Here is a 27,460-nt window from a genome sequence, read left to right on the forward strand (position 1 = left end):
AAAAAAAAACCAATTCCAGCCCCTCCCGCTGCCTTGCCTCTTGAGGGAAGAGGAAGGCAGGCAGCAGCTTGGATGAAGAGGGAGACCCCTCACACAACCTCTCCTGGGCTCACAGGAGGGCGGAGCCTGGGGAGCCAGTTCCTGGAACATGCCCCCCCTTTCCTGACCTGTTCAACTGAGCAGATGACTGGTCAGAAAAAATGCCCCGCCCCCTGCCAGGCCTCAGCTGGGCAAGTTAAAGTCTCTAGTCCAGGAATGGAGGTGGGGGTATGGGCACCTGGCAGTGCTCACAGCAACCTTGACTGTGTGGCCTGAAGGTGGGGCCTGAGCTTCAGGGTCACTGAGGCATCTCTGGGATCCCAGCCACCTGGAGCCCCGGACCTCCCAGACGCCACTCACCCATTGCCTCTCCCCCCACCGCACTCACACCAGGGGCAGCCTGGAGCCGGGATCGCAGGGCGGGGCCAGGCCACTGCCCTCCGCCTCCCTCCTGGCTGGCTGCCCCCTTGCCTGCCTGCACGCAGGCTTCCAGCAGAGCCAGCTTCTTCAGAGCCAGGTGGATCCTGTCTTGGTCCTGCCTAGGTGTGTGACCCTGGGCGAATCTACCTCTCTCAGCTTCTGCTTCCTACTTTATGAAAATGTGACTGATGTCACAGGGTTGTTATGAGATTAAAAGATACGAAGAACTGGGCACAGTGCTCAGTAATCAGTAGTCTGCAATTCTGCACCCAGGTGGGTGCCCATGGGCCTTACCTGCTCCTGGGTACTCTGCTGTCCCCACGGGGTCCTGAGCTCAGCCCCTGTCACTGCCTCTCCTGCTGCCCTTTGCTTTGTCCACTCGGCAATGTTCTCACTTATCCCCCCACGCCTACCACCTGTGTGCCAGCTTCTTGGACCATGAGTTGCCACTCCTGGGGTGCTGGACTGTCCCCACAGCCATCTGTCTCCCCTGCTCCCCATGAAGGAGAGCCAGTCCCCTCCCAGGTAGCACATCAGAGCTGGCAGGCTCCAGAGGTCTTCTGGTCCTCTTGTAGTGGCCAGAAAGTGGGGAAAGGGGCCCAGAGAGGGGCAGGAACTGACACATGGTCACACAGGCTATTTATGGCTGATCTGGAGCTGGAGCCAGGCCTTCTGTCATCCATCAGAGCCCCTGGATTTCCATTTCACCCAACACAGGGTGTTGGGGTAGAACTGGAGGCCCCCTTCACCCCTACTGTCCTGTCTCCTAAGATCACTTATCTGACCACCAGCTGTGGGGAAGGAAAACACTTGACCAAAGCTTATGCCCCAGGTTCCCAGGTATGGAATTGACTTCCTGTGCCCCTGCTGGTGTGGTGAGGGTGACTGGGGACGGGGCACTAGGCCTTCGGTGCAGGCGCCTGAGGACGTGGTTGCACTGTCCCTTCTGGGGATGTGCCCTTGAGCCCAGGCAGAGGAGAGCACAGCCAGGGCAGGACCTGGCAGCCCTGGTACAGAGCCCAGAGGGGGCATCAGTTCCTGCTGGTCCTGTTCTGTTTACAGACAAGCTGCTGTCCTCCCTGCAAAGGGGAGTGGGTGGGGCAGAGGGCAAGTGCCAGGGGGGCACGAGGCTGGGCATGTGGCTGGCCTGAGACGGTGTCTGAGTAATGTCAGGCACCTGGAGGCATAGGGCCCTGGACCCCAGACCTCTGACCAGGGAGCAGCCAGCGTCCAGGTACCCTAACCCCTGCCCTGGGTGCGGCGTCCCCCCATTAGTGAGTCTTGGCTCTGCTTATAGCATCTGACACCAGAGGGGCCGAAAATAGCCCCTGGAGAAGGGGGAGGAGGGGGCTATTTAAAGGGCCTGGGAGGGGAGAGGGAGTGAGGAGTGATCATGGCTACCTCAGAGCTGAGCTGCGAGGTGTCCGAGGAGAACTGTGAGCGCCGGGAGGCCTTCTGGGCAGAATGGAAGGATCTGACACTGTCCACACGGCCTGAGGAGGGGTGAGTGTGGGTCTGCCAGAGTCCTGCCTCTGCTCCTCCAAAGCACCCTCACTGAGCCCTGAGGCCAGAGCATGAAGCCCTGGAGAAATTTCTGGGGGTAGGGGAAGGAAGAATGCCCCATGGGAAGAGCAAAGGGGAACCACCCCTCCCGCTCCCAGGTCCCAGCAGCCCTGGGGAGCCCCCCATCCAGCCTGTTCCCGGAGAGCAACAGCTCCCAAGAACTCACTGCCCCTCCCCTCTCCCTAGCTGCTCCCTGCATGAGGAGGACACCCAGAGACATGAGACCTACCACCAGCAGGGGCAGTGCCAGGCGCTGGTGCAGCGCTCGCCCTGGCTGGTGATGCGGATGGGCATCCTCGGCCGTGGGCTGCAGGAGTACCAGCTGCCCTACCAGCGGGTACTGCCACTGCCCATCTTCACCCCTGCCAAGATGGGCGCCACCAAGGAGGAGCGGGAGGACACCCCCATCCAGCTGCAGGAGCTGCTGGCGCTGGAGACAGCCCTGGGTGGCCAGTGTGTGGACCGCCAGGAGGTGGCTGAGATCACCAAGCAGCTGCCCCCTGTGGTGCCTGTCAGCAAGCCTGGTGCCCTTCGTCGCTCCCTGTCCCGCTCCATGTCCCAGGAAGCACAGAGAGGCTGAGAGGGACTGTGACTTGGGCTCCGCTGTGCCCGCCCTGGGCTGGGCCCTTCCTGGCTAGGACTGTGGAGGGGAGCTGCTGGCCATGGCTGCTTTGTAGTTTGCCCAGAGTTGGGGGTTAGGGGAGGAGGGAGCCAGAGGCCAGGATGCCTGAGCCCCCTGAGTTCCCAAAGGGAGGGTGGCAGAGACGGTGGGCACTAAGGGTGGAGAGTTGGGGGCCAGCACAGCTGAGGACCCTCAGCCCCAGGAGAAGGGACAAAAGATACTGGTGAGGGCAAGAGGTGCCTGGGAGGAGTGGCCCTGATCCAGGAAAATGTGAGGGGAATCTGGAATGCTCTAGGCAGAAGAAGCTGGGAGGGAGGGGGAGGTGAAGAGGGCAGAGGCAAGGATGGTGGGGCCCCCAGCACCTTCTGTTAGTGCCGCAATAAATGCTCAATCATGTGCCAGAGTTGCATCTCTTTCCTTGTGGTTGTCAGGGCTGGCCCATGGGTGTCCCCCCAGTGCCCACTTCTGGGACCAGGCTCTGCATCTGAGCTAAATATGGCAGAGCTAATGAGTACGCCCCATACTTGGGGTGGGGAGGCCAGGACAGAACTATAAACAGAGTGCTGTCTCCAGTCTCCTTCCCGTACCCTGACCCATGCCCAGTCCTGGCTTCTGTGTTCAGCCCCCTGGCACTGGGTGGTACCCAGCAAGCCAGCTGGCATCCAGAGTTTGTTTCAACGATGTCTCGTGGAGAATATAGAGGGGCTGGTGCCAGGACTGTCCTTGGCTTTGCCTCAGGGTGTGAACAGGGTCAGTGACCTCAAAGCTAACCTGCCTCTCAGTTCTGAATCCAAGCAGCATCAATCCTCGGCTGTGTCTCGACTCACCCTCCCTGCCCTGGAAGCCAGGGAAGGTTGGAGGTGCTAGGGGTCAGGTTCCTCTCTGTGACCCCTGCAGCTGTTGTGGTGACTCATGTCCCAACCTGGCTGCCTCTCCCAAAGAGACTTTCCCCTGGGGACAAGCGGGAGGGGAGGACATGGACGAGGCCCGCATCAAGTGGGTCCAGGAACCCACGGTGGCAGGAGCTGGGCTGGTGGCCTACCCAGGGCAGAAGGGTCCCGGACTCATCCATAGGGGAAGGAAGGGGTCTTCAGGGAGACCACGGAGATGCCACAGGCAGAATTGGCTTCCCATCCGGGAGATAGGTGGGGACTCCCTGGCATTTTGACAGCCAGGACCTGGGGCGCTGAGCAGAACCTGCAGGCCTGACCTGGCCGCTCCTTTGGAGCAAAGCTGGAGTGTGGGCTGCGAGAGGAGAGGGGTCAGAGCCCCTGCATCCGCAGGACCCCAAATCGGCTGGGCCCCAAGGCCCGGACTGCGCCCCCTGGTGGCCCTAGCGGCCCTCGGCGAATGCGTCCTGCCTCTCCTCCGCCCAAGCCCTCTGCCCTCACCTGGGTCCGGTGCTCCCGACGTGGTGGGAACAACCCGAACTCGAACTTTCCGTCCTCGGCAGCCCCCCAGATAAGCGGCTGGGAACCCGCGGGGCCCGCAGGGGAGGCCCGGCTGTTCCGCCCGCTAAGTGCATTAGCACAGCTCACCTCCCCTATCGCGCCTGCCATCGGACGGGCGGTGCCGCGCCCTGCTCTGGGGCCCCCGGAGCGACCACAGCGGAGGCCGGAACGGACTGTCCTTTCTGGGGCGGGGTGGCGCGGGGGAGAGCTGGAGGGCCCGGTGGCATAGGAAAGGACAAGAGAGGCCTGGAGGAGGGGCGGGGAAGGGGAGTTGGGTGGCAGTTCTAAGGGAAGGGTGGGTGCTGGGACGGGTGTCTGGGAGGGAGGGAAGCCTGGTGGGGTCTGGGGCCTCGTCGAGGAGGGCGCTGCGAGGGGGAAACTGGGGAAAGGGCCTAATTCCCCAGTCTCCCCCTCGAATCAGGAAAGAGAAGGGGCGGGCTGCCGGTCAAAAGAGGTGAATGGCTGCGGGAGGCCTGGAGAATAGGGACGGGAGGGGTGGGCCGGCTGGGGTGAGGGGGTCTAAAGCTTGTGGGGGTGAGGAACTGAGGGTGGAGGGGGGCGCAGAGGCGGTACTCGGAGGGGTGCAGGCGAGGCGGAGGGTGAGGGCTGCGGGAGCAAGTGCGGAGAGGGGTGTGCGGGGGCCGATTGCCGCTGCAGCCGCCGCCGCCCCCCTCACCTCCGGTGCGTCTGCAGCCCGGACACTAAGGGAGATGGATGGATGGGGTGGGGAGGATGCGGCGCACGTGGCCCCGGGCGGCTCGGCGGTCAGCTGCCGCCCCCACAGCAGACTGGTCGGGGAGGGGGTCGGGCGGTAGAAAAAGGGGCGGCGAGGCGAGCGGGGCACCGGGCGGACAGCGGCAGCAGCATGAGCGGCGCAGACCGGATCCCCGCTGCGGGCGCAGCCCCTGACTCGGCCCCGGGTCGGGCGGCGGTGGCCTCGGCCTACCAGCGCTTCGAGCCGCGCGCCTACCTCCGCAACAACTACGCGCCCCCTCGCGGGGACCTGTGCAACCCGAACGGCGTCGGGCCGTGGAAGCTGCGCTGCTTGGCACAGACCTTCGCCACCGGTGAGCGGGGGAAACTGAGACACGAGGGACAAGAGGTCGTCGGGGAGTGAAAGCAGGCGCGGGGAGATAGAAAGAAGGAATAGGAGACAGACCAGGCGCCTGACAGATGGGGACCAAGAAAGAGATAGCTGAGAGGTGCAAACAGAAGAGAAAAAGGAGCAACATCCCTTAGGAGAGGGGCAGAGGTGAGAGAGGTGGAGAGAGGGAGCGGAGAGTGCTCAGAATTGAGAGCTAAGGTGGGGATGCAGGACAGACTGAGGTGGAGATGCAGAGGAGGAAATAGAGGCAGATGTGGGACGGGGCGAGAAACCGCCAGAATTTCCTCCCTGAGCCTGGCTGGTAAGTATAGTTTGTTTATTTATTTATTTATTTAGAGACAGAGTTTCGTTCTTATTGCCCAGGCTGGAGGGCAATGGCGCCATCTCGGCTCACTGCAACCTCCACCTCGCGGGTTCAAGCGATTCTCTTGCCTCAGCCTCCGTGGTAGCTGGGATTACAGGCATGCACCCCTATGCCTGGCTAATTTATTTGTATTTTTAGTAGAGACGGGGTTTCTCCATGTTGGTCAGGTCGGTCTCGAACCCCCGATCTCAGGTGATCCACCCGCCTCGGCCTCCAAAAGTCCTGGGATTACAGGCGTGAGCCACTGTGCCCAGCCTGTCTTTATTTTTATTTTTGAGACGGAGTTTTGCTCTTGTTCCCCAGGCTGGAGTGCAGTGGCCGGATCTTGGCTCCCTGCAACTTCTACCTACTGGGTTCAAGCAATTCTCCTGCCTCAGCCTCCCAAGTAGCTAGAATTACAGGCATGCACCACCACACCCAGCTAATTTTGTATTTTTTTTAGTAGACGGGGATTCACCATGTTGGTCAGGCTGGTCTCGAACTCCTGACCTCGTGATCCACCTGCCTCGGCCTCCGAATGTGCTGGGATTACAGGTGTGAGCCACCGTGCCTGGCCAGTAGGTATAGTTTTCTAGATGTGAAACCTGAGTCTCAGAGCTGTGAAGTTCCCTTCCCAAGGGAAGTCAGTCCATGTTGGAGCTGGGTTCAGTCTAACTCTGGGGCCAATGCTTTTTCCAGATGGAGACACACTTGCAGAGGAGAAGGAAGAACTAGAGAGAAGCAGGGAAATGCAGGGGAGGGAGGGGTGAGGAGGCAGGGGCTGCCTGGGCCGGCCTGGCACTAGGACCCTTTTCCTCTGCCCTGCCCAGGTGAAGTGTCCGGACGCACCCTCATCGACATTGGTTCAGGCCCCACCGTGTACCAGCTGCTCAGCGCCTGCAGCCACTTTGAAGACATTACCATGACAGATTTCCTGGAGGTCAACCGCCAGGAGCTGGGGCGCTGGCTGCGGGAGGAGCCAGGAGCCTTCAACTGGAGCATGTACAGCCAGTATGCCTGCCTCATCGAGGGCAAGGGGTAAGGACTGGGGGGTGAGGGCTGGGGAGGGGGCTTCCCATAGAGTGGCTGGTGGGGGCAACAGAGGTCTGAGTGTAGAACAGCCTTGAGCCCTGCCTTGTGCCCCCTGCACAGGGAATCCTGGCAGGAGAAGGAGCGCCAGCTGCGAGCCAGGGTGAAGCGGGTCCTGCCCATCGACGTGCACCAGCCCCAGCCCCTGGGTACTGGGAGCCCAGCGCCCCTGCCTGCCGACACCCTGGTCTCTGCCTTCTGCTTGGAGGCTGTGAGCCCAGATCTTGCCAGCTTCCAGCGGGCCCTGGACCACATCACCACGCTGCTGAGGCCTGGGGGGCACCTCCTCCTCATCGGGGCCCTGGAGGAGTCGTGGTACCTGGCTGGGGAGGCCAGGCTGATGGTGGTGCCAGTGTCTGAGGAGGAGGTGAGGGAGGCCCTGGTGCGTAGTGGCTACGAGGTCCGGGACCTCCGCACCTACATTATGCCTGCCCACCTTCAGACAGGTGTAGATGACGTCAAGGGCATCTTCTTCACCTGGGCTCAGAAGGTTGGACTGTGAGGGGCCAGCGTACCTGGTGCCCTGTGGCCCCTACCCACCTGGATTCCCTGTTCTTTGAAGTGGCACCTAATAAAGAAATAATACCCTGCCGCTGCGGTCAATGCTGTCTGTGGCTCTCTTGGGAAGCAGCAAGGGCCCAGAGATTTGAGTGTCAGGGTAGGGGAGACATTCACCTTAGGCTTTCTTTTTTTCCAGAAGTTTCCTTGAGGCTAGCATTCTGTACCACTCATTCCTCCCAAACTAAGAAGGGCCAAGGTCAGGGGAAGCTCACTGGGCACCTGCAGTGCACCAGGCACTTGTGATATGCCCTTCTGCCCATCGCATCATTCATTCCTGCATTCAGCAGCAGGTTCTGCTAGTCTGTTTCCAGGTGAAGCTCAGAGAGGTGAAGTCACAAACAGTGCAGCCTGGTTCAGACCAGAATGGGGAAGAGTGGGGATCATGAGGAGATGGAAGTAGAATCTGCAAGGTGGTGGGGAAGTGGGGGTGTTATGATTGAAGCACAATGGCCCAGGGAAGAGAAAAGGAAAGAACTGGCTCTGGCTCCCTCTCACAACTGGACTTGAGCTCTGCCCAGCTCTGCCTCTGGGCCCTGCTATTCCCCACGCCCACGCCCACGTTCCCAGACAGAGACCCCACCTCTGTTTACTGCCTCCAGCCAGCTCTGGGACCTGCCCCTGCCGCCACAACTGTCTTCTCCTGCCCTCCAGCCCACCCTATTCACGCAAATGAGCTGAACAAGAGCAGCTGAGCTGAGAATTGATTTATTAAGCACGTCCCTTGCCACCCTCCCACCTTAAAACAGTTCTCAGTATCAAAAGAAGCTAGCACAGGCCACCTGAGTCCCTGAGGTTGGAGTCCTAGCATAGCTCCCCTCCCTCAAAGAGGGACAAGGGGTCAGAGGCAGAGCAAAAATCCAGTCTGCTTCAACCACGGAGACTGCCTTTGGGACGGAAAACTTCTGGAGCTCCCTCCATTCTATCCCTGTGGGGCAGGAACATGCCAAGGCTGCTGGTAAATGGCAGGGGTCACCTTTACCAGAGTGCTGGCACAGTGTGGCCCCTGTCCGCCCTGAGGCCACCCTGGAACAGTAAGACCCTTTGGGGTGGAAAGAAACCAGACCCAGCCATAAGCTTTCTCCCCCTCTTCCTCAAATCGCCCCTTCCCCCTCCTCAAAGTCAGGCTATGGCAAAGGGGCTGGCAGCAGGGAAATGGGTGTTTTGGAGGGGAAGGCCAGCCATGCCAAGGCAAGGAGAAAAGGAGGCTGGAAAGAGCCCCGGACATCCCCATTTTCCTTCCTCTGTTCCTGAAGGGCTGCTTCTGGAGGGCACTGTTGTGTGGGGGCCCTGTGAGGTTTGCAGGGGGCTGGCAAAGGGGCACCAGACAGGGAACACGCACACAGGCAGCCTGGCCACGGAGAGGTCCTGGCTGTCCGCCCGGGTGGGGCCTTGGGCAGAACTGGCGCTCCACAAGTGATTATTGATGGTGACAGGATTCCCTCATCCTGCTCCAACCTCTCAACTGTGGACACATTCACTGGCAGCCACGCATCTCACACGCCCACCAGCACGCTCACATGCATGTTCCCCTAACCCACACCAACCCACCCACCCCCTGCACACACACACTTTGAAACCACACCTCTTCCCCCACAACACCCCTCTCCACACTGCGCACCTAGGCCTGAGCTCACACACACCCTGGCCCATGCTCACTGCCCCGCCACCTATGCGCTCAGCCTGGCCCACACTGCCGACACACGGTGGCAGGCTCTCAACCAGACAGCAGCATGAGATCCTTGCCCTGGCCCGGAAAGGGAGTGTGGTGAGGCCTCCTGGGAACCTGGCTAGGGCAATGATCAGGGTGAAACCCCTTCCCAAACCCAATCCCAGTAGCTTGGTTCCTCAAGGCCCCATGGGGAGAATCGCCTTGAACCTTGGCTGGCCAAAGAACAAGCATCCAGCACCACCTAGTGGTGTCCTGGAGGAGGGTGGGGGTTGGTAACAGAAGGCGACTCCCTGTATCCCCCTAAGGCCTGTGGTCCCCGGTCTCCCAGGTAGACAGACAGCTTTGGGACCCAGCCAAGCAGTGGGGGACGTGGGGAGGAAGCTGGTGGGGAGGAAACAGGCAGCTGTCCTCCCGGTAGAGCTAAGAACACACTCAGTTCCACCACAGTTCAGCTCCAGGAGGCAGGGGGCTGCCCATTCTCTAGTCCCAGATGCTGGGAGGCCTCTCCTAGAACAGGCTCCAAGGCTGGTGAGGGCCAGCAGGGGGTGGGCTGGCCACATGATTCTGGGCCCACATCCTTCATGTCCAATTTCAAGAAGTTGAAAGGAGAAAATGAATCATCTCAAGGGTTGAGGGGAGAAGGGAGGCCAGCAGGGCGGGGGCAGGATCCCCACTGGGGCAGACTCGCTCCCAAGGTCTTCAGTCCAGCTTGAACTTGGCCTCTGATTCCTTCAGCAGGTACAGGCTGTCATCTTCCAGAAAGCTGTGGGCCGAAGGAGCAGCCCATTGAGGCACACGGCTCTGAGAGCTCGCGTGGGGACAAGGGTGGGGTGCGTGCAGGCAAGGTGGGAAGGGGAGGATGGGCACACAGAGCCCCCAGTCTCCCCTGAGGAATGGGCAAGGAAGGGTCCAAAGAAGGTGAGCACCAGGCAGGGGGCAGCACTCACCTGAAAAAGAGGACGTGGACAGGGATGGTGCTGATGTGCCAGATGGCGTGGGCGTCTAGGACCCAGAAGAGCGGCGGGAAGTCAAGCAGCTCGAGCAGGGACAGCCCCTGCAGCAGCAAGACCACCACCATGCACTTGCGCACGTGAGGCAGCCGCTGCTGGTTCCACAGGCACCAGGCCAGCCACCACACCACGTTGACCAGGCCTGGGTGCCAGTGGGGGCAGGAGAGACTCATTCCTTCGGCTCCTTCTCCCCAAGGCCACACCCAACATGCTCTCTGACCCCAGGATCATCCTCGGATTCTCCTCCCAGCCTCCTCTCTCTCCCACCTCAAATTCTTCTCCATTCCTCTACCCCAAGGGTTTCTCTAGAACCTCCTTCTCCAGGAATGGCACCAACCTCCCACTCGCACCCCAAGCTAGCACTTCTGCAGATGGCCCAAGCCCCCCAGGGCCTCACCAATAGCCACGTTGGCCACCAGGTTGTAGCCATAGTCGAAGCGGATGAGGCTCAGGTAGGAGACGTGCACGGTCAGCATTAGCAGCAGGAGAGCTCGGAAGGCACTGACCACAGCTGGGTGCTGCAGCCCCACAGTCCTGCCCCACCGTCCAGGGTTGCTCAGAGGGGGGGGTGGCCCAACCCCAGAGCAGCATTCCCTGAAGCATCTCCTCCCCTCAACATCGGTACATGGTCCCTGAAAACACTACCCCTCTCCCCACCAAAAAGGCCAGCTGGGCAGGCCTCCAACCCTCCCAGAGGCCTGGGGCCAAGTGCTACAGCTCCTTGTCAGGAGCCAGGACCCCCAGTCCTACCCCAGAGTCCTCACCCAGGACAGCAGAAGTGGGGGGGTGGGAAGGTGTCGGGAGACTAGTGAAGAAGGCCCTTGGGGCAGCATCCCCAGGGGAGGGCTGGGTGACCCCTTTCTGCCCCCAGGGCTCGATTTTGCCCCTGCAGCCACCCCAGCAGGCTTACCTGACACAGCACAGATAGATTGAGTGTAGGATGACGGTGGAGGCACAGAAGTAGTCCATTTTCTGAGGACAGGGAAAGGTGGTGAGAGACCAGCATGAGGCTTCACAAAGAGGACCCATGGGGATGGGGCAGGGAGGCCAGGGGTCCTCGGCCTGCCTATCACTGTTTCACTCCAAGAGGACCCTCAGGGATGGGGCACGGAGGGCGGGGTCCTGGGCCTGCCTATCACTGTTTCTCTCCAACTGAGCCTTGTGTTCACATCACTGTATAATTTTTGAAAAATGTGCTCAGGAACAAAGCTTTAGGGATGCTGGTGGAGGGTTCATGCTGAGGCTCCAGGACATGACAACCCTGCATAGAATTCAGAGCACAGTGTGGAGTCTGACAGCCATGGGGTCAGGTCCTGTGGCAACCCTTCACTAGTTGGGTGCCCCTAAGCATGCGGTCCACCTCTCGAAGGCTCAGCTGCCTCATCAGGCAAGAAGAGTGAATACTCATCCCCACCTGATGAGGCTCAATGAGGATCAAGGGCACCAACAGGTTTAGGATGCCCACCCTGTACTCCTCCCAGTGCTCCTCAGAGGGAGTTGGCATGACCCTCTAGAGCCCCTCTGCCCGCTTCTGGGCTCCTCTGGAACCACCCTGTGCAGGAGGGGGAGCTGGAGGAATGCTCACCTCTGTGAGGTCAGTGTCCCTGGTGTGGAAGACCGTGGACCAGAACCATGCGTTGAGAGACACCTGAGGAGGGAGGGGCTGGTGAGCATGCAGCCCCACACCCTGACCCCAAGGCAGGGACCCCCATAGGCTCACATCCATTTCACCTTTGGGAAGGAGCTCTGCGGGACAAGAAATGTGCTTTTCCTGCCCCTGGAGCCCTCGGAACAAACCTATGTCCCTCTACCCCCACCCAGCCAGGGTCCCTGGGGTAGACTTCCTGCCACCCCAAACCCCCAAGGCCACAGGGGGCTGCAGCCTCCACAGGTTCCGGCCTGGCCTGGGAACCAGTTCCGGCAGAGCCAAGCTCCCTAGTTACTCAATTGCTAAGACAACAGCCCCCAGGGGCCTTGCCTCCTCCTCCAACCGGCAGGTGTTGACAGCCCCACCCGGGCGCCCGGGGAGCCAGTGACCTCAGCCTCTGGGGGCGGGAACGAGGTGGGTGAGGTGGGTGGGGTGGAGGGGCTCGAGCCAGCTTGGGGTGTGTTCTGAGCAGCAGGGGAGGGAGATCAAGCAGATCCCACTGGGGCCCCGGCTCCCAGGAGGAGGGTGAACCAAGCCCAGCTTCCTCCTGGCTGGGCCTGCCCAACCCGCCAGACCAGTGGCTGCTCCCTCGCCTGGGAGGAGCAGAGGGCAGGACTGGAGGGGCGGCAGGTGGGCCAGGGCCCAGGGGAATGTTTGAGGCCTTCTTCCTGGAAATTCGCTGCGTGGAGAAAGCACACAGGTTATCTAGCGAATGAGCCTGAGAGCTTGTGGGCGTTGGTGCTGGCACTGTCCACAGCAAAGGCCCAAACTGCTGAAAGCAGGGTGGGCTGAGGGGAAGGGCTGGGAAACCGTGACAACCAAAGGAACAGCGGGCCAGGCCGGGAATGGCCTGGAGGTGGGGAGGGATGCGCTGGGGTGGGACAGGCCTGGCGGAGATGAGGAAAGGCCAGGAACTGCTCAGTTGGCTCCAATGTACCAGGAAAACTGGCCAGGCGGGGGACAGAGGGAGAGGACAAGAAGCCACGCTCTCGGGCACGGCAGCAGGCGGGTCAGACAGTAAGATGCATTCCAAATGCAGGTCTGGGGAGCTTAGGAGAGAATGGAAGGAGAAGGGGTGCAGGTGGGGCAGAACTACTGCACAGCCAATGAGGTTCTTGGGGTGCCGAGCTCTGGAGGGCACAGGGCCACCTGGCACACCTGTCTGGCCTGGGCTCTGGGCTGAGCCTTGCTGCTTCTGCTCCTCTTGACCTGGGCAAAGGGCCCTGCCCTTCTCAGCCCAAGCTTCCCCTGGGACAAATCATGGCTCAAGTGAAACTTAGTTCCTTCCCAGCCTGGCGTTAGGCAGTGTGGTCTCGGGCAGGCTGCTTCCTCCTTTGAGGATGGCCACTCTGTCCCTTCCACCAGACTTGAGGCTCTGCCCTGCTACAGCCCGCTCCCCAGAGACAGGCGTGGAGGCTGCAAAGCGGGACTGAACCTGGTGGCTTCTCGGACGCTGCTCCCACAGTCTGAAAAGCTTAGGGTCAGCATGGGGAGAGGAGCAGGCTTGGGCTGGAGATGGGGCCAGGCAATCACATGGACCAGGTCTCCCTGGCAGGCCAGGAACAGGGACATCCTTAGGGAGGAGAGTGGCCCTGGAGCCAGTGTGGGAGGGAGAAGGGGTGGGCGGCAGGGACTGGCAGCCAGCCAGGACTCCTTGTCACCCACAGCAGGAAGGGGGAGGTGACAAGAGGACTGCAGGACTGAGCTAAGTGGCTCAGAACACCGAAAGCAGGGGGTGTGTGTGCGGGCAAACATGTGCGTAGGGCCACAGGATGGGTGGGGCTGCTGGGTCCCCTCTCCAACCGCCTCCCTGGGTGCCTTCTACTCAGAGACCCACCTGAAGCCTGGCCGCTGCACCCCTGAAAAGCCCCTCCCCCCTGGGGAGCATCCCACTCTGGGGGTGCTCCTCTTCTCACCCTTTCCTCAGATTTGGGAGGTAGTGTCATTAAGAATGCAAGCCCTAGAGCCAGACTGCCAGGGTTCAGTTCCTGGCTCTGCATTTCCTGTGTGTCCTTGGGCAAGTTATTTAGCCTTGCTGTGCCTCAGTTTTCTCATCTGCAAAATGGGAATAATCATAGTTGATAAGGCTTTAATGAGCAATACAAACACAGCGTACAGCACAGAGCCCAGAACAGGATGAAACATGAGTGTTCTCTCCACTTGCCTGACCAGCACGGAATCCCGTCAGCTTCCTATAGAACTGAGGCCCAAGGGAATGTCTGCCTCCCACTCTCCCTGCAGGCCAAAGATGTTTAGGCAGAGAAGGGGTGGTCTCCCAGCTGCCTAGGCCCACCCCCACAGCTCCAGGCTTGGGGAAGAGTGTCCAGTCTCCACAATGAGACAGAGTCTGCATTCAAGTCCTGCCTCAGCCACTAAGCAGCTGTGTGATCTCGGACACATAACCCAGTATGTGTGAGCCTCCACTGCCCCACCTACAAAACAGGTTCGTAATGATGTCCACCGCACAGGAGGCCGTGAGCACGAGGTCTGCAGAATGCCTGGCACCAAGGAACTCCTCTGAATGGCTGCTGGTTTTGTTGCCTGGTCCGTAGTAGGTGCCCATCAATGTCAATGTCAGTTTCCTTCATCAGGTCCAGAAGACTGACTCTCACCACGCCCCTTCACCTGCCCCTCAACTTCCCTTTCCTCAAGGGTCACAAGGTTCGAGGTCAAACTATGGGGCCCCAGGGTCTCTCCATTCCAGAACGGAGACACCTCAGCTATAGGAAAAGCCTCTCCTCCTTCCTCTGGAGCCGTGATCCCATTAATGTGAACCAAACAGATCCATTTCTCCTCACTCAGAGTTTGTCAGCAAGAGCAAGCAGAGGGGACAGATGGGCTTTGGAAGGAAGGAGAGCTCTAAGATGCCAAGGCACGGCTACTCTCAGACTCCTCGCCACGCTCGAGTGAAGGGGGGCAGGCAGGGGAACTGACCAGGAGGGCGACAGGCTGCCCGGCAGGCACCCAGAGTTTTGCGTAAACACTGAGTAGAAGGGGTGGCCAGGGGCAGGGTGCCAGTGGGGGTGGAATCGGAGGCTGGGTGGAGGGAGAGCAAGAGGCTGTTTCAGTCTGTTGGAAATAAGAAAATCGAGACAAAAATATCACAGCCGTGAAACTGGTTGGATGCCAAGTGAGCCAGATCTGTCAGGAATTCGACCCGGCGCTAAGCCCCAGTGCTCGGGGCTGTCATTGACACCATGGCGGTGGGGACAAGTGGGGCTTAAAATAGCTTGGTGTCTCAGAAGTGGGGGAGGCAGAATGTTAAATATGACGCCTGCTGCCATCCTGGGCTCCTCCAGAGGCCACAATGTCTCACCCCCTGCCTCAGGCAGGGCAGGCCAGCCCCGGCTCGCTCCTGACAGGAGAGAGAGAGGTGGGTGAAGACGGAGAAGCTGAGAGAAGGGAGAGAGAGGTGGATGAAGACGGAGAAGCTGAGAGAAGGGAGAGAGAGGTGGGTGAAGACGGAGAAGCTGAAAGAAGGGAGAGGTGGACGAAGACGGAGAAGCTGAGAGAAGGGAGAGAGAGGTGGACGAAGACGGAGAAGCTGAGAGAAGGGAGAGAGAGGTGGATGAAGACGGAGAAGCTGAGAGAAGGGAGAGAGAGGTGGATGAAGACGGAGAAGGAGGGCTTTTTCCACCATCCTAAAGGATCCCTTGATTTCCCGCCATTGCCTGTTCCAATAGCTCTTGTCTGACCATGGGAAGTCCTTCCTGAAGTCTAATCATCATTCTACTACAGCCGCAACCTACCTCTTCTTGACAGAGGAAGAGAAGAATCGGTCCCCACCTACACAAACCACTCTACACAGATGGTTTGGGCTTCCCACCACTTCACCCTCTTCTCTCTATACCTGAGGACCTTTCCTGACTGGATGAAGGCCTGGGGAATTGGTTTGGCGTTCCAGCATTGGCACATGGCAGGGGCCCCTGCTCCATAAAGTCAAAGACACATGGTATGTGGAGCTTTGGTGGGCTCCCCACCCCCTGCCAGGCTGCCCCCCAGCCCAAGCCCAGGCCTAAATGGCAAGGCAAGGGCTGCTTTCTTGTGCCAACGTTATCAAGAGCCCAGATGGGGGGCAGGGTCTCCTCATTTCCCAGAGGCAAAGCTGAGGTACCCTTCCCCAAGACTTAGCCCGGAGTGGGTGAGGGACCTTGCCTTCCTACCCTCACCCCAACAGAAATCAGGAGCCTCAGTGCCCCAGAAGGCCCAGCTCAAAGTCCACTGCCACATCCTCCATATAGCTCAGGATCCCTCCCTCCTGCAGAAACTCACAGGGCAACTGGAAACAAGAGCAACTGGGAAAACCAAACTAGGCTATCCACAGGAGTGTGGGTTCTGAGGCTTTGCCCCTCGAAGGCCTAGTGAGAGCATGACGGGGTCCCATGTCCCAGAACCCCATATTCCATAAGATACACAGGCCCCACTATCTGCCTTCTACCACCCCAACATCCAACATCTCCTGCTTTTTCTGTTCGGTTTTTTTTTTTTTTTTGAGATGGAGTCTCGCCCAGTTGCCCAGGCTGAAGTGCAGTGGCGCAACCTTGGCTCACTCTAACCTCCGCCTCCTGGGTTTAAGCAATTCTCATGTCTCAGCCTCCCAAGTAGCTGGGATTACAGGCACCCACCACCACGCCTGGCTAATTTTTGTATTTTTAGTAGAGGCGGGGTTTCACCATGTTAGCCAGGCTGGTCTTAACTCCTGACCTCAGATGATCCACCTGCCTCGGCCTCCCAAAGTGCTGGGATTACAGACATGAGCCACCATGCCCGGCCATCTCCTGCTTTTTCTCTAGGGTCCCTAGTCACATTGGACTGCAGGCTACCCTGGGGAAGTGTGACCCCCCTCTTCAAGAAGGAAGCTGAGTTGCAGATACCATTGAGATGAAAGATCCGAGAATCAGGGACGACAAGACTAGAGCTGTGAAGTGACCCCTGGCCTCTGGCACATGCTATGAAGACAAGGGGTGGGACCCTCTGAGGTCCCCTCAGGCCTGTGGGCTATCTGAGGAGGCTCTAAGCTTCTTCAGAGTTCAGGCAGGGCTGTCCCATGCTCTCTAGTTGAGGTGGGGACAAGGGGGTGGTACCTGCTGTGGGCCCAGACAAGCAGTGTCCGTGGAAGAACCCCAAAGGAGAGGAGACAGGTGTAACCTCCTCAGTTTCCCTGCCCTTCCTGCTTTCTTAGCCAGGACTAAATTTGCTTCGCTCCAAGAGGCCTACACAGGAAGTGGTGGCTTTATCTCACCCAGCCTATGACAGTGTGTGCCGATGCCAGGCCCTGCCTATATCAGAGCCCCTAGCCCTCAGCCTGACACTCAGGGGCCTCTCTGCTCCATCTACTCTTCTTCTACCCCCATTCACACAGCTACAATGGGGCCAAGGTTTCCTGGAATGCTGGAATTCAATCCCCTGTCCCCACACATGTATGTGTCTAAGCCTTGCCAGGCCTGCAAGTCCCAGATTAAACCTCTCCTCCTCCCCGGGCTTCCCTGGCCTGGCAGACTTCCTCAGTTAGAGGACGTGGTCTCCCCACCTCACGACTCCCAGGGCTCTCTACCGGAGCACCCCTTGACTCTGCCTGCTGTCCGCTGCCCAGGCTGCCCAGACCTGCACCTCCCACTATGCTTAGCTCCCTGGGGCAGGAGGTTGAGCCCCCACAAGTGCTAAACCCTGTCTCCACCCCCAGCAAATGCTCCACGAACACTCATCACAGGACATGCAGTGGCCTAGAAGAAGAGCTAAGTTCTCAGGCCCTGGAGCCAGACAGCCCTGGACGCCAACCCTGTCTTCACTCCTTGCTAACTTGTTGTTCATTTTGGGCAAGGTTTTTTCCCCTCTGAGCCTAACTCAGAGCTCATAAGGGTACCATGAGGATGAAATAAGGAAATGTATGTAAAGTGCTTCAGACAAGCCTGTCATATGGCTCGTGTTCCTTAACTTATCACAATTATTATTAATAGAATAGGAACTATTAAGGAAGGTCAATATTTCCCAGAAGTTTATCAACCTCCTTCCCTGACCTCCTTCCCATGCCCACCTCCCAAGTCTAAGGCTCAGCCTGGACTTCGCAGCACACCCCAGCTATCAGCTTTCCTAAGGTCCTAGAGACCTCTGTATCTCCAGATTCCGGGGTCTCCTTCAGTTCTCATGTGCAAAATTCAGGACAGCAGAAGCCTCTCTCCTTCCTGTGCTTGTCCCAGAAGGCACAATCCAAGCACACTATCTCCCAGTTCTCTACCTGCCCCTCCGGCTACTCCTTCTGTCTCTGTGTCTGGCTCATCTTCCTCTAGCCAGCCATTACGTTTTGGGGTTCCCCAGGGCTTTGCCCTAGATCCCTTCTCTTTTCACTAAGTTCTCCTGGGGTGATCTCATCCACACCCACAGCTTCTATCACTGTCTTTTTTTTTTTTTTTTTTAAAGACAGGTCTCCCTTTGTCACCCAGGCTGGAGCGACAAGAGTACAGTGACAGGATCACAGCTCACTGCAGCCTCGACCTCCTGGGCTCAAGCAATCCTCCCACCTCAGCCTCCTACTAGCTGGGACCACAGGCATGTGCCACCAGGCCTGGCTTATTTTTTTTGTATTTTTGGTAGGGACAGGGTTTCGCCATGTTGCCCAGGCTGGTCTGGAACTTGTGAGCTCAAGCAATCCGCCCACCTCAGCCTCCCAAAGTACTGGAACCGCAGGTGGGAGCACCGCGCCCGGCCCCAATCACTGTCTTATAAGCAGAAACACAAGGGGTCATCCCTTATTCCTCTTCCCTCATCTAATCCACTCTTGAAGTTTGTCAGCATAGCCAAGATGTTGAAAGTGTGGACTCTGGAGCCAGATGCCTGGATTCAAACCCTGGCTTGGTGACCTGTGGCTGGACTTAACCTTTTCAGTCCTTGGTTTCCTCATCCATAAACTGGGGATGAAAATAATAATACCTATAAGCTGTGTTAAATAAAAATTACGGGAGGCCATTGTTCCAGATTGAGCCCCCACACTACACCCAAGGGAGCAGACCAAAATCAAGTCACTCATGTTAAATGTCACATAATCAAACCGAAACTTTTTTTTTTTTTTTTTTGAGATGGAGTTTCACTCTTGTTGCACAGGCTGGAGTGCAATGGCGTGATCTTGGCTCACTGCAACCTCTGCCTCCCAGGTTCAAGTGATTTTCCTTCCTCAGCCTCCCAAGTATCTGGGATTACAAGCATGCAACACCACGCCCAGCTAATTTTGTATTTTTAGTAGAGACGGGGTTTCTCCACGTTGGTCAGGCTGGTCTCGAACTCCCGACCTCAGGTGATCCGCCCTCCTCGGCCTCCCAAAGTGCTGGGATTACAGGCATGAGTCACCGCACTTGACCTTCAAACTGAAACTTTAAGGGAACTGATAGGTTCCAAAACAGCCCACTTTTCCTGAAAACAGGAGAGTCCAGTCTACCCAAGTAAGGAAGTCTCCTCTGCTTTAACCCTTATAAAAAAAAACCTGATGTTAACCAATCAGGTTTCTTTCTATGGTTCTGATTCCTGGTTCCCACCTTACAAAACCCACTGTTCTGCTATTGCCCAGTGGAAATTTGCATTCTATTTTGTAGAATGGAGGCTGCCCCAATTCATGAATCACAAATTAAAGCCAATTGGATCTATAAGTAAGTTTGCTGTAATTTGCCTTTTGCCACTTATTATGGATGAACAAGGTTAACACTTATTAAATGCTTAGAGTGATGCCTGGTAAACAGTATGAGCTATGTACGTATTTGTTAAGGAAATAAAATAAATTTTTAAAGAGTTTTAATGTCATCTCTAAAACACAGCTCAAGTTTACTTCTCTCCAATGCTCAAGACCCATGCCACCTCTCTAGTCTAGCTACTGGGCCCTGTGCTAAAACTACCAACTGGTCTATTGCATCCACTCCCGCCCCCTCCAATCTGTTCTCTACACAGTAGCCAGAATGAGCTTTCCAAAGGACAAATCTATTCATGAAACCACTTTTCTCCGCAACCCTCATTTAAAATCCCTCCGTAGGCTGAGCGTGGTGGCTCATGCCTGTAATCCCAGCACTTTGGGAGGGCGAGGAGGGTAGATCACGAGGTCAGGAGTTCAAGACCAGCCTGACCAACATAGTGAAACCCCCCTCTCTACTAAAAATACAAAAATTAGCCAGGCATGGTGGCACATGCCTGTAGTCCCAGCTGCTCAGGAGGCTGAGTCAGGAGAATCGCTTGAACTGGGAGGCGGAGGTTGCAGTGAACCAAGATAGCGCCACTGCACTCCAGCTGGGGCAACAGAGTAGGACTTTGTCTCAAATAAAATAAAATAAAATAAAATAAAATCCCTCTGTGCTTCCTGATGCTTTGAGAGTCAAGATCTCCAATGTGAGGCTCTCCATGGCTGGCCCCATCCACCACCCATCAGTCCGCCCAGCTCACACCTACTCTCTGATTTCCTGCATGTCAGGCTGCCTGGAACGACCCTCACTCTCTCCCACCTGGGCACTCTCTAAGACTTCTCTTTAGAAGTCTTCCACTACTCTTCTCAAATTTACCTAGTTAACATTCATGCATCCTTCCCACCTTACCTTTAATGCCCCTTCCCCGGGGAAGCCTTCCCTAACAGCCCCATGCTGGTCTCGGTCTGCCATTACACGCACCCCTGAAGCACCTCTCTCCGACTGCACTTTTTCATAGGTGTACTCTTACATTCAATTGTATGATTAGCACCAGAGGGCAGACTTCTGGATCTCCAGTACCCAGTAAAGTGCCTGGCATATAGTAGGTGCTCAACACCTGAGTGAATGGCTTCCATGACAGCAGGAAGGTGAGTGAGTGGAAATTTTTTCCTTAAGGCTTACAGGGGTAGCTCTGACCTAGAGACATCCATTGCACCCTTTTATTCTCACGCCCTTCCCAAGGCTTTCATGGTTCATATCTGCACCCCAGTCTGTGATTATCACACTATATCAGGCCCTGAATACAGCTCTTCAAATCAGTCATACTGTAAAGCTGACAGCCCTTTCTGCACCTGCAGATGTAACCATACCTGGGCTTCTCCAGGGATAGTCTAAGCTTAAGCTGAGCTCGCTGGGTGCAGTGACTCATGCCTGTAATCCCTGCACTTTGGGAGGCTGAGGCGGGTGGATTACCTGAGGTCAGGAGTTCAAGACCAGCCTGACCAACATGGAGAAACCCCATCTCTACTAAAAATACAAAATTAGCCAGGCATGGTGGCATGCACCTGTAATCCCAACTACTTGGGAGGCTGAGGCAGGAGAATCACTTGAACCCAGGAAGTGGAGGTTGCAGTGAGCCAAGACTGCACCATTTGCACTCCAGCCTGGGTGACACAGTGAGACTCCATCTCAAAAAAAAAACCAAAAAAACAAAAAAAACAAAGACTAGGCTGAGCTCTAGACAGAGACTATGGCTGTGACTCCCCATCAGGCCTGGGCTGGAATTGAGATTGCTCCAAGTCCTCCAGAGGGGCCTTTGGAAAGACCTGTGGTCCCAGCAACCTCTCTAGCCCCCCATTTCCCTTCTGTGTTTGTAAACTGTCCTACTGGGTCTTTTAGTGGCTTCCTTCTTCGGGACAAGAAAAATGCCCTTCTTTCCTCTCTCCTTCGCAAACAGCCTGACCTAGGGCTCTGCTGGAAACGTAAGGCCCGATTTAGCACCCTCCCTGTTTTCTCCCCAGACCTTACCATCCTGTAGTTGCAACTTTAGCCCTAGAAAACAGAGGGGAAGCTGGTAAGTAGAAGCCCTGTTGGGTGTTAATAGGGATATAGAGTTCCTCCTTCCTAGATAAGGGGAGACAGCAGGAGTCCTGCTAGGTTACCTACCCAGGCGAAGGCCACACAGGTGTGGTACATGGGGGAGGAGGCTGGCACGAAGGTGCGGTAGCGGCAGAGCATCACCAGGCTGGCTAGGCCATTGAGAAAAGAGGCCACGGCAGATGCCGGTTCTTGAAAGAACAGGAACCGGGAGAAGGGCCACTGAAAAAGGAGCAGATGAAGGGGGTTTGAGGGGCAGGCAACCCTCAACTGGCCCAGTCCACCTATTCTTGACATGCTGCAGCAACAGGTCCTCAGCTGGGTCCTCAGCTCTGGAGTTTGACCAAAGCCTCAGGTTCAGTACCTCTTCAGACCAGTGAGCCCTGTTCCAGCGCCTGGTTAAGGGTTATACCCCCATCCTGGCCAGCAGGCACAGCACTGTAAGCCCTGATCTCTGGGAAGACCAGATGGGTCAGGGTAGATGACTCAGTATGGCCTGGCGGAAACAGCACAGAGTTGCCATCCAGAAGACACAGGTCCCAACCCCTCCTCTACCACTGAGCCTCAGCTCACTCTGTGAAAAACGGGGGCGAATACTTCCTGCCAACCTCAACAGGCCAGAATGAGATAATACTGGATTGAAAGATACCAGCAGGCTGGGCACAGTGGCTCACGCCTGTAATCCCAGCACTTTGGGAAGCCGAGGCAGGAGGATCACAAGGTCAGGAGATTGAGACCATCCTGGCTAACACGGTGACACCCTGTCTCTACTAAAAAAAAAAAAAAAAATACAAAAAATTAGCCGGGCGTGGTGGCATGCACGCCTGTAGTCCCAGCTACTCGGGAGGCTGAGGCAGGAGAATTGTTTGAACCTGGGAGGTAGAGGTTGCAGTGAGCCAAGATCGTGCCACTGCACTCCAGCCTGGGCGACAGAGGGAGACTCCGTCTAAAAAAAAAAAGAAAAAAAAAGAAAGAAAGAAAGGAACCAGCAAACTGTGCCTCGCTGGACAAGCTGAAGCGTATTACTATGGATCCAGACCCCTACTGGAGAAGCAACAGGAAACATGCCACAGTAGGTAAGGGAATTTGTCCCTGCAGTAAGGTGGGCATCTCAACCATTCTAAGAGGCCCAGCACCACTCTCTGAGGAGACTCCAAAGCCTTCCAGATATTGCTACTCCAAATCCAGAGGCAGGACACATGGGTCCTATCCAATTCTATGGAAACCAGCAGATTTTGGGGAGAACAGGTACCCGCCTCCAACACACACCCATCACCCCACGCCTCAGACTGCTTGGACAGTGTGGTCCAACCAGGGAGTATCTTACTCCTACCACACTACTACCATATGCCTACCCTGACCCTCCAACTCACCTTGCCATGGAACTGAGGCACTTTGTGACCTTCCTGGAGGTAGAGACCAACGGTGACCCACATACACTCATACTTACAGTCGTCCCGACAGGTCCAGCCTGAAACAGACAAATGTGGCCTGGTGAACTCCCCAGCACAGAGAGGAAAGACAGCATGAATGGGTCCAAGCTCAAATACAGGCCAAGAGGGCCTGTAGGTTGGAGAGAACCAGGAGAAATCTCAAAATTCTAGCTTCCCATTTGAATGAATGAGAGATGGGGAGACATACAAATAGGGGAAGGTGTATCTATATATGCATATTTTAGTGAGCAATTAGAGATATTTGTCTTTTTTTTTTTTTTTTTTTGAGACGGAGTCTCGCTGTGTCGCCCAGGCTGGAGTGCAGTGGCGCGATCTCGGCTCACTGCAAGCTCCGCCTCCCGGGTTCACGCCATTCTCCCGCCTCAGCCTCCGAGTAGCTGGGACTACAGGCGCCCGCCACCACGCCCGGCTAGTTTTTTGTATTTTTAGTAGAGACGGGGTTTCACCATGTTAGCCAGGATGGTCTCGATCTCCTGACCTCGTGATCCACCCGCCTCGGCCTCCCAAAGTGCTGGGATTACAGGCTTGAGCCACCGCGCCCGGCCTTGTCTTTTTTTTTTTTGAGACGGAGTCTTGCTCTGCTGCCCAGGCTGGAGTGCAGTGGCCGGATCTCGGCTCACTGCAAGCTCCACCTCCTGGGTTTACGCCATTCTCCTGCCTCAGCCTCCTGAGTAGCTGGGACTACAGGTGCCCGCCACCATGCCTGGCTAGTTTTTTTGTATTTTTTAGTAGAGACGGGGTTTCACCATGTTAGTGAGGATGGTCTCGATCTCCTGACCTTGTGATCTGCCTGCCTCGGCCTCCCAAAGTGCTGGGATTACAGGCTTGAGCCACAGCGCCCGGCATTTGTTTTTTTTTTTTTTTTTTTTTGAGACAAAGTTTCGCTCTTGTTGCCCAGGCTGGAGTGCAATGGTGCAATCTCGGTTCACTGCAACCTCCGCCTCCCGGGTTCAAGTGATTCTCCTGCCTCAGCCTCCCGAGTAGCTGGGATTACAGGCATGCACCACCACACCTGGCTAATTTTGTAGTTTTAGTAGAGATGGGATTTCTCCATGTTGGTCAGGCTGGTCTTGAACTCCCAACCTCTGCCTGCCTCTGCCTCCCAAAGTGCTGGAATTACAGGCACAAGCCACCGTGCCTGGCTTTTTTTTTTTTTTGAGACCGGGTCTCACTCTTTCATCCAGGCTGGGGTACAGTGGGGAGATCATGGCTCACCACAGCCTTGATCCCCTGGGCTCAAATGATCCTCCCACCTCAGCCTCCCAAGTAGCTGAGACCACAATGTCTGGCTAATTCTTTTAATTTTTTTAGAGATGGCATCTTGTCATGTTGCCTAGGCTAGTCTTGAACTCCAGGGCTCAAATGATCTTTCTACGTTGGCAAACATTTCCTCTCCTTTTGCTCAAGTCCATCAAGATCTTGGCATCTGATGAACTCATCTATGGAAACCTGGGCTTATGTTTGTCCTTCCTGAATATAGAATTTGCTCTTACTCTCCTGGAAAGAGTTCTTGCTATCTTACCCCCTTCCTATGAAAATGAAGCTCAAATTCTTCAACCTGACTTTTGAGGCTCCAAATTGCCTTTTCAACCATATTGGTCACTACTCCTGTTCATGTACCCTGCTCCCTGAGTAAATAAAGCTCCTGGATGTGCCCACATCTGCCCAGGGCATCCATTCTCTCTGTTCCCTCTGTCTGGAATGCAAAGTGGCATAATAGTAAAGAGGACAAGCTTGTGGTCAAACAGGCCAGAACTGGAAACTCCACTTTACCACATACTGGCTGTGTGACCTTGGGCAGGGCATTTAATCTCTCTAATCCCCATCTGTACAACTGGGATTAGAGAAACTATCTCAAAGGGTGTGATAAAAATTACCGGACATATTGTGACATCTGTCACACACTGAGTGCTCAATACGTTGGTTCTTTGCCCACTATGGTCCAAATTGAAAGTACCAGTCCAAAGTCCCTCCTTCACACTTCACACAAAACGTTCCAAGATGATCCCTGCCCCCAACTCTTCAAAGCCAGAACCGACACCATCCTATCCCAAACACTTCTCAATCTAAGAGTCTTTCAGGGGCTCAGATCATTCTCTGCCTTGCACTTGAGAAGGCTCATGTCCCCGTGGGGACTGTGAGTCCCAATGTGTGGGACCCTGGTCTGATTTCTGTGCCATTCCTAGACATTGTAGCCTGAATGTATTTAATAAATACCCTTTTGACTGAATAAATAAGTAAATGAAAGCTTCTGGGAAAGTAAGAGAGGCTGGTAAGGCTCTCATCACCTTAGGGGCTTCACTCACATTCATAAGAGACCTCATGCGGAAACTAAGGTTCAGGGATTGCAGAGGCGTATTGGGGGCGCAGGGGGCGGGAGCAAGACAAATGGGCGGGGCTTACCGTGGGGGTGGGGCTTACCTGCTAGACTCATGTAGATTGGCTGGCGGGAGCGGAAGTGATTCAGAGCGCCCCCAGAGCAGTTCTGCTCTTCGCACTGCAGTACGCAATCGCGGTACACCGGCTCACGGTCGCCCTGGGAGCCGCTCGCCAGCGCCGCGGCCCCAGCTAGCAGGACCAACCGCGCCGCCCGACCGGCCATCCTTTCTCCCTGGCTCGCCGCCGGGGGAGGAGCTTAGGAGTATGTGAAGCTTCCACTTCCGGAGTAACCGGAAGTTCCTGTGTTCTTTATTGTACTCTGGGTGACGTCCACCCAGTTTAAATTAAAGTTCCCGGATTTTTGTGGGCGCGTGCCCCGCCCCTCGTCCCCCTGCTGTGTCCGTATATCGAGGCGACTGGGTTAAGGGTTAAGGGAAGGGGGACGCCTGATGGGTTAATGAGCAAACTAAAGTGTTTTCTTTTCCAGGATCTTTTTTGAGGTAGGGCTGTTTACTGTCACCAGCCCTGTCGGATTTTACTTCCTAAACGTACCTGTAACTATCCACTTCTCTCCATCTCTTCTGGCACCACCCTGGTTAAAGACATCATGTGTCGCCAAGACAGCTGCAGTAGCCTCTTAACGGCTCTCCCTGCCTCTACTTTTGCCCCTTCCAACCTGCGCTCCATTTTGAAAAATTAAAATTTGCCCGTAACACTTTTTTTTTCTTAAAATTATTTACTGGCTCCCAATTACCTTGGATAAAATACAATCTCCACAAGCCGTGCGTGATTTGGCCCCTGCCCACTAGTCTCCCTCACTCCCTTGCTCCAGCCCCGCTTCAGAGGGTTATGTCCCTCAAGCTTCCTGACTACCTGGCCTGGTCTGAATTGCTCACTCCTCTTTTTTCTTCTAGTCGCAATTGAAGTACCACCTCCCGAGACTGATTGCTTCCCCACGCGAGGTAGAACCTTCGCTATCCTGTTCACCACTCTACCTCCAGTGCTAGCACAGAATTTGGCTCATGGTAGGCGCTAAGTGCGTTTGTTTGTTCGTCTGTTTAATGAATGAACAGCATACATCAACATAAGAACTTGACAAATCCAGGGCTGTAAAATCATCAGTATGGTTCTACACTGAGATCGGAGAGGTATAATATTTCTAGGAAAATTAGGAGAACCCTGGGAACAGGACGCTTGCTTTAGTGTCCTCTCCCCTCTCACCTCCCCTGCACTCCCACCAGCAGCGACCCACACCCAGTCTCAGAGAAGCCTTGTAGCTAAGGATCACCCTTTCTCCTCCCCCACTCTCCTCACCCCTTGTCAACTTTTCCTTTTTTGTCCTGGGGGTTGGAATGAGTAAGAAGTAGAGTGGGATTCCATTCAGTCACTTAACAAACATTTCTGAGTCCTTAGCTCTAGCACCTTGCTAAGCAAGGCAAAATCTCCAGGAGGCACCATTCACATTGCATTATCTGTGAATGGTGCTCTGGGGAGCAGCATTCACATTGCATTTTCTGTGAATGGCAATTCTTCCAGTTAAATATAACATGAATAGTGTCCCCTGGAGTTGACCACCCAACTGATACTGACTGAGAAGCTGAAATGAATAAAACAACCCTTAGCCCTCCAGGAGCTGACCGGAAATCCAGTGCTAATACTACTTTGCATCTTACAGATTAGTTCTTTCACAATACTTTTTTTTTTTTTTCATTTCATTTTGTCCTTACTGTGACTCTGGGATGAGTCTTTCTATGAGGATCCTCATTTAACGATGAGGACATTTAGGATTAAAGAGGATGAAATCCTGACAAAGTAGGGATTCTCCCCTTTAGAAAATTTGTACGTAAGGTTGGGGGCGGTGGCTCACGCCTATAATCCCAGCACTTTGGGAGGCCGAGGTGGACAGATCAACTGAGGTTGGGAGTTTGAGATCAGCCTGACCAACATGGAGAAACCTGGTCCCTACTAAAAATACAAAATTAGCCGGGCGTGGTGGCACATGCCTGTAATCCCAGCTACTCCGGAGGCTGAGGCAGGAGAATTGCTTGAACCGGGGAGGCAGAGGTTGCAGTGAGCCGAGATTGCGCCATTGCACTCCATCACTGCTACCTCGACCTCCCAGATGCAAGTGATCCTTCCACCTCAGCCTCCTGAGTAGCTGGGACTGCAGCATGCACCACTATGTCCGGCTAATTTTTTTATTTTTTGTAGAGACAGGGTCTAGATATGTTGCCTAGGCTGATCTCCAATTCCTGGGCTCAGGTGATCTTCCCACCTCAACCTCCCAAAGTGCTGGGATTACAGACATGAGCCGCGCCACACGGCCATAAAATATTAATTTTCGCAGCTTTC

The 27,460-nt window shown here is 55.9% G+C and overlaps 3 protein-coding genes across 10 annotated transcripts; 2 read left to right on the forward strand and 1 right to left on the reverse strand.

Annotated features, from left to right (window-relative positions):
- Positions 1 to 24: 24 nt before the first annotated feature.
- TCAP (titin-cap) lies at positions 25 to 3,047 on the forward strand. 3 transcript variants are annotated; one of them, XR_003116155.1, is made up of 3 exons: positions 1,520 to 1,962; positions 2,209 to 2,793; positions 3,004 to 3,033. XR_003116155.1 is itself a non-coding variant. In XM_025361279.1 (3 exons), the coding sequence occupies exons 1-3, from the start codon at positions 1,853 to 1,855 to the stop codon at positions 2,600 to 2,602; spliced, it is 432 nt and encodes a 143-aa protein (XP_025217064.1). In that variant the 5' UTR covers positions 1,848 to 1,852; the 3' UTR covers positions 2,603 to 3,047. The 3 variants fall into 3 exon arrangements, 2 of the variants coding, with proteins under 2 accessions (XP_025217063.1, XP_025217064.1); XM_025361279.1 differs by having other exon boundaries at positions 1,848 to 1,962; positions 2,209 to 2,272; positions 2,345 to 3,047; XM_025361278.1 differs by having other exon boundaries at positions 25 to 1,962; positions 2,209 to 3,047.
- A 1,596-nt stretch (positions 3,048 to 4,643) lies between these two features.
- On the forward strand, positions 4,644 to 7,224 carry PNMT (phenylethanolamine N-methyltransferase). Its single transcript, XM_025363050.1, has 3 exons — positions 4,644 to 5,162; positions 6,374 to 6,581; positions 6,696 to 7,224. The coding sequence occupies exons 1-3, from the start codon at positions 4,814 to 4,816 to the stop codon at positions 7,132 to 7,134; spliced, it is 996 nt and encodes a 331-aa protein (XP_025218835.1). The 5' UTR covers positions 4,644 to 4,813; the 3' UTR covers positions 7,135 to 7,224.
- Positions 7,225 to 7,885: 661 nt separating this feature from the next.
- On the reverse strand, positions 7,886 to 25,424 carry PGAP3 (post-GPI attachment to proteins 3). Of its 6 annotated transcripts, XM_025361162.1 has the most exons (8): positions 25,151 to 25,424; positions 22,649 to 22,746; positions 21,345 to 21,497; positions 11,458 to 11,520; positions 10,783 to 10,844; positions 10,270 to 10,406; positions 9,810 to 10,014; positions 7,886 to 9,625 (listed from the first exon to the last, which is right to left on the reverse strand). In XM_025361162.1, exons 1-8 carry the CDS (start codon positions 25,329 to 25,331, stop codon positions 9,562 to 9,564), a joined length of 963 nt encoding a protein of 320 aa, XP_025216947.1. In that variant the 5' UTR covers positions 25,332 to 25,424; the 3' UTR covers positions 7,886 to 9,561. The 6 variants fall into 6 exon arrangements, with proteins under 6 accessions (XP_025216947.1, XP_025216949.1, XP_025216948.1 ...); XM_025361164.1 differs by lacking the exon at positions 21,345 to 21,497 and having other exon boundaries at positions 25,151 to 25,389; XM_025361163.1 differs by lacking the exon at positions 11,458 to 11,520 and having other exon boundaries at positions 25,151 to 25,389.
- Positions 25,425 to 27,460: the final 2,036 nt, after the last annotated feature.

The sequence above is a fragment of the Theropithecus gelada genome, chromosome 16 (assembly GCF_003255815.1).
Source record: "Theropithecus gelada isolate Dixy chromosome 16, Tgel_1.0, whole genome shotgun sequence".
NCBI lineage: Eukaryota > Metazoa > Chordata > Mammalia > Primates > Cercopithecidae > Theropithecus > Theropithecus gelada.

Coding starts and splice junctions, on each gene's coding strand:
- TCAP (XM_025361278.1), top strand. CDS start 1,853: ATGGCTACCTCAGAGCTGAGCTGCGAGGTGTCCGAGGAGAACTGTGAG. Junction 1,963..2,208: donor TCCACACGGCCTGAGGAGGG/GTGAGTGTGGGT, acceptor CCCTCTCCCTAG/CTGCTCCCTGCATGAGGAGG.
- PGAP3 (XM_025361162.1), bottom strand. CDS start 25,331: ATGGCCGGTCGGGCGGCGCGGTTGGTCCTGCTAGCTGGGGCCGCGGCG. Junction 10,015..10,269: donor GGTGGCCAACGTGGCTATTG/GTGAGGCCCTGG, acceptor ACTGGCACCCAG/GCCTGGTCAACGTGGTGTGG. Junction 9,626..9,809: donor GTCCACGTCCTCTTTTTCAG/GTGAGTGCTGCC, acceptor TTCGGCCCACAG/CTTTCTGGAAGATGACAGCC.
- PNMT (XM_025363050.1), top strand. CDS start 4,814: ATGGGGTGGGGAGGATGCGGCGCACGTGGCCCCGGGCGGCTCGGCGGT. Junction 5,163..6,373: donor GGCACAGACCTTCGCCACCG/GTGAGCGGGGGA, acceptor TGCCCTGCCCAG/GTGAAGTGTCCGGACGCACC. Junction 6,582..6,695: donor TGCCTCATCGAGGGCAAGGG/GTAAGGACTGGG, acceptor CCCCCTGCACAG/GGAATCCTGGCAGGAGAAGG.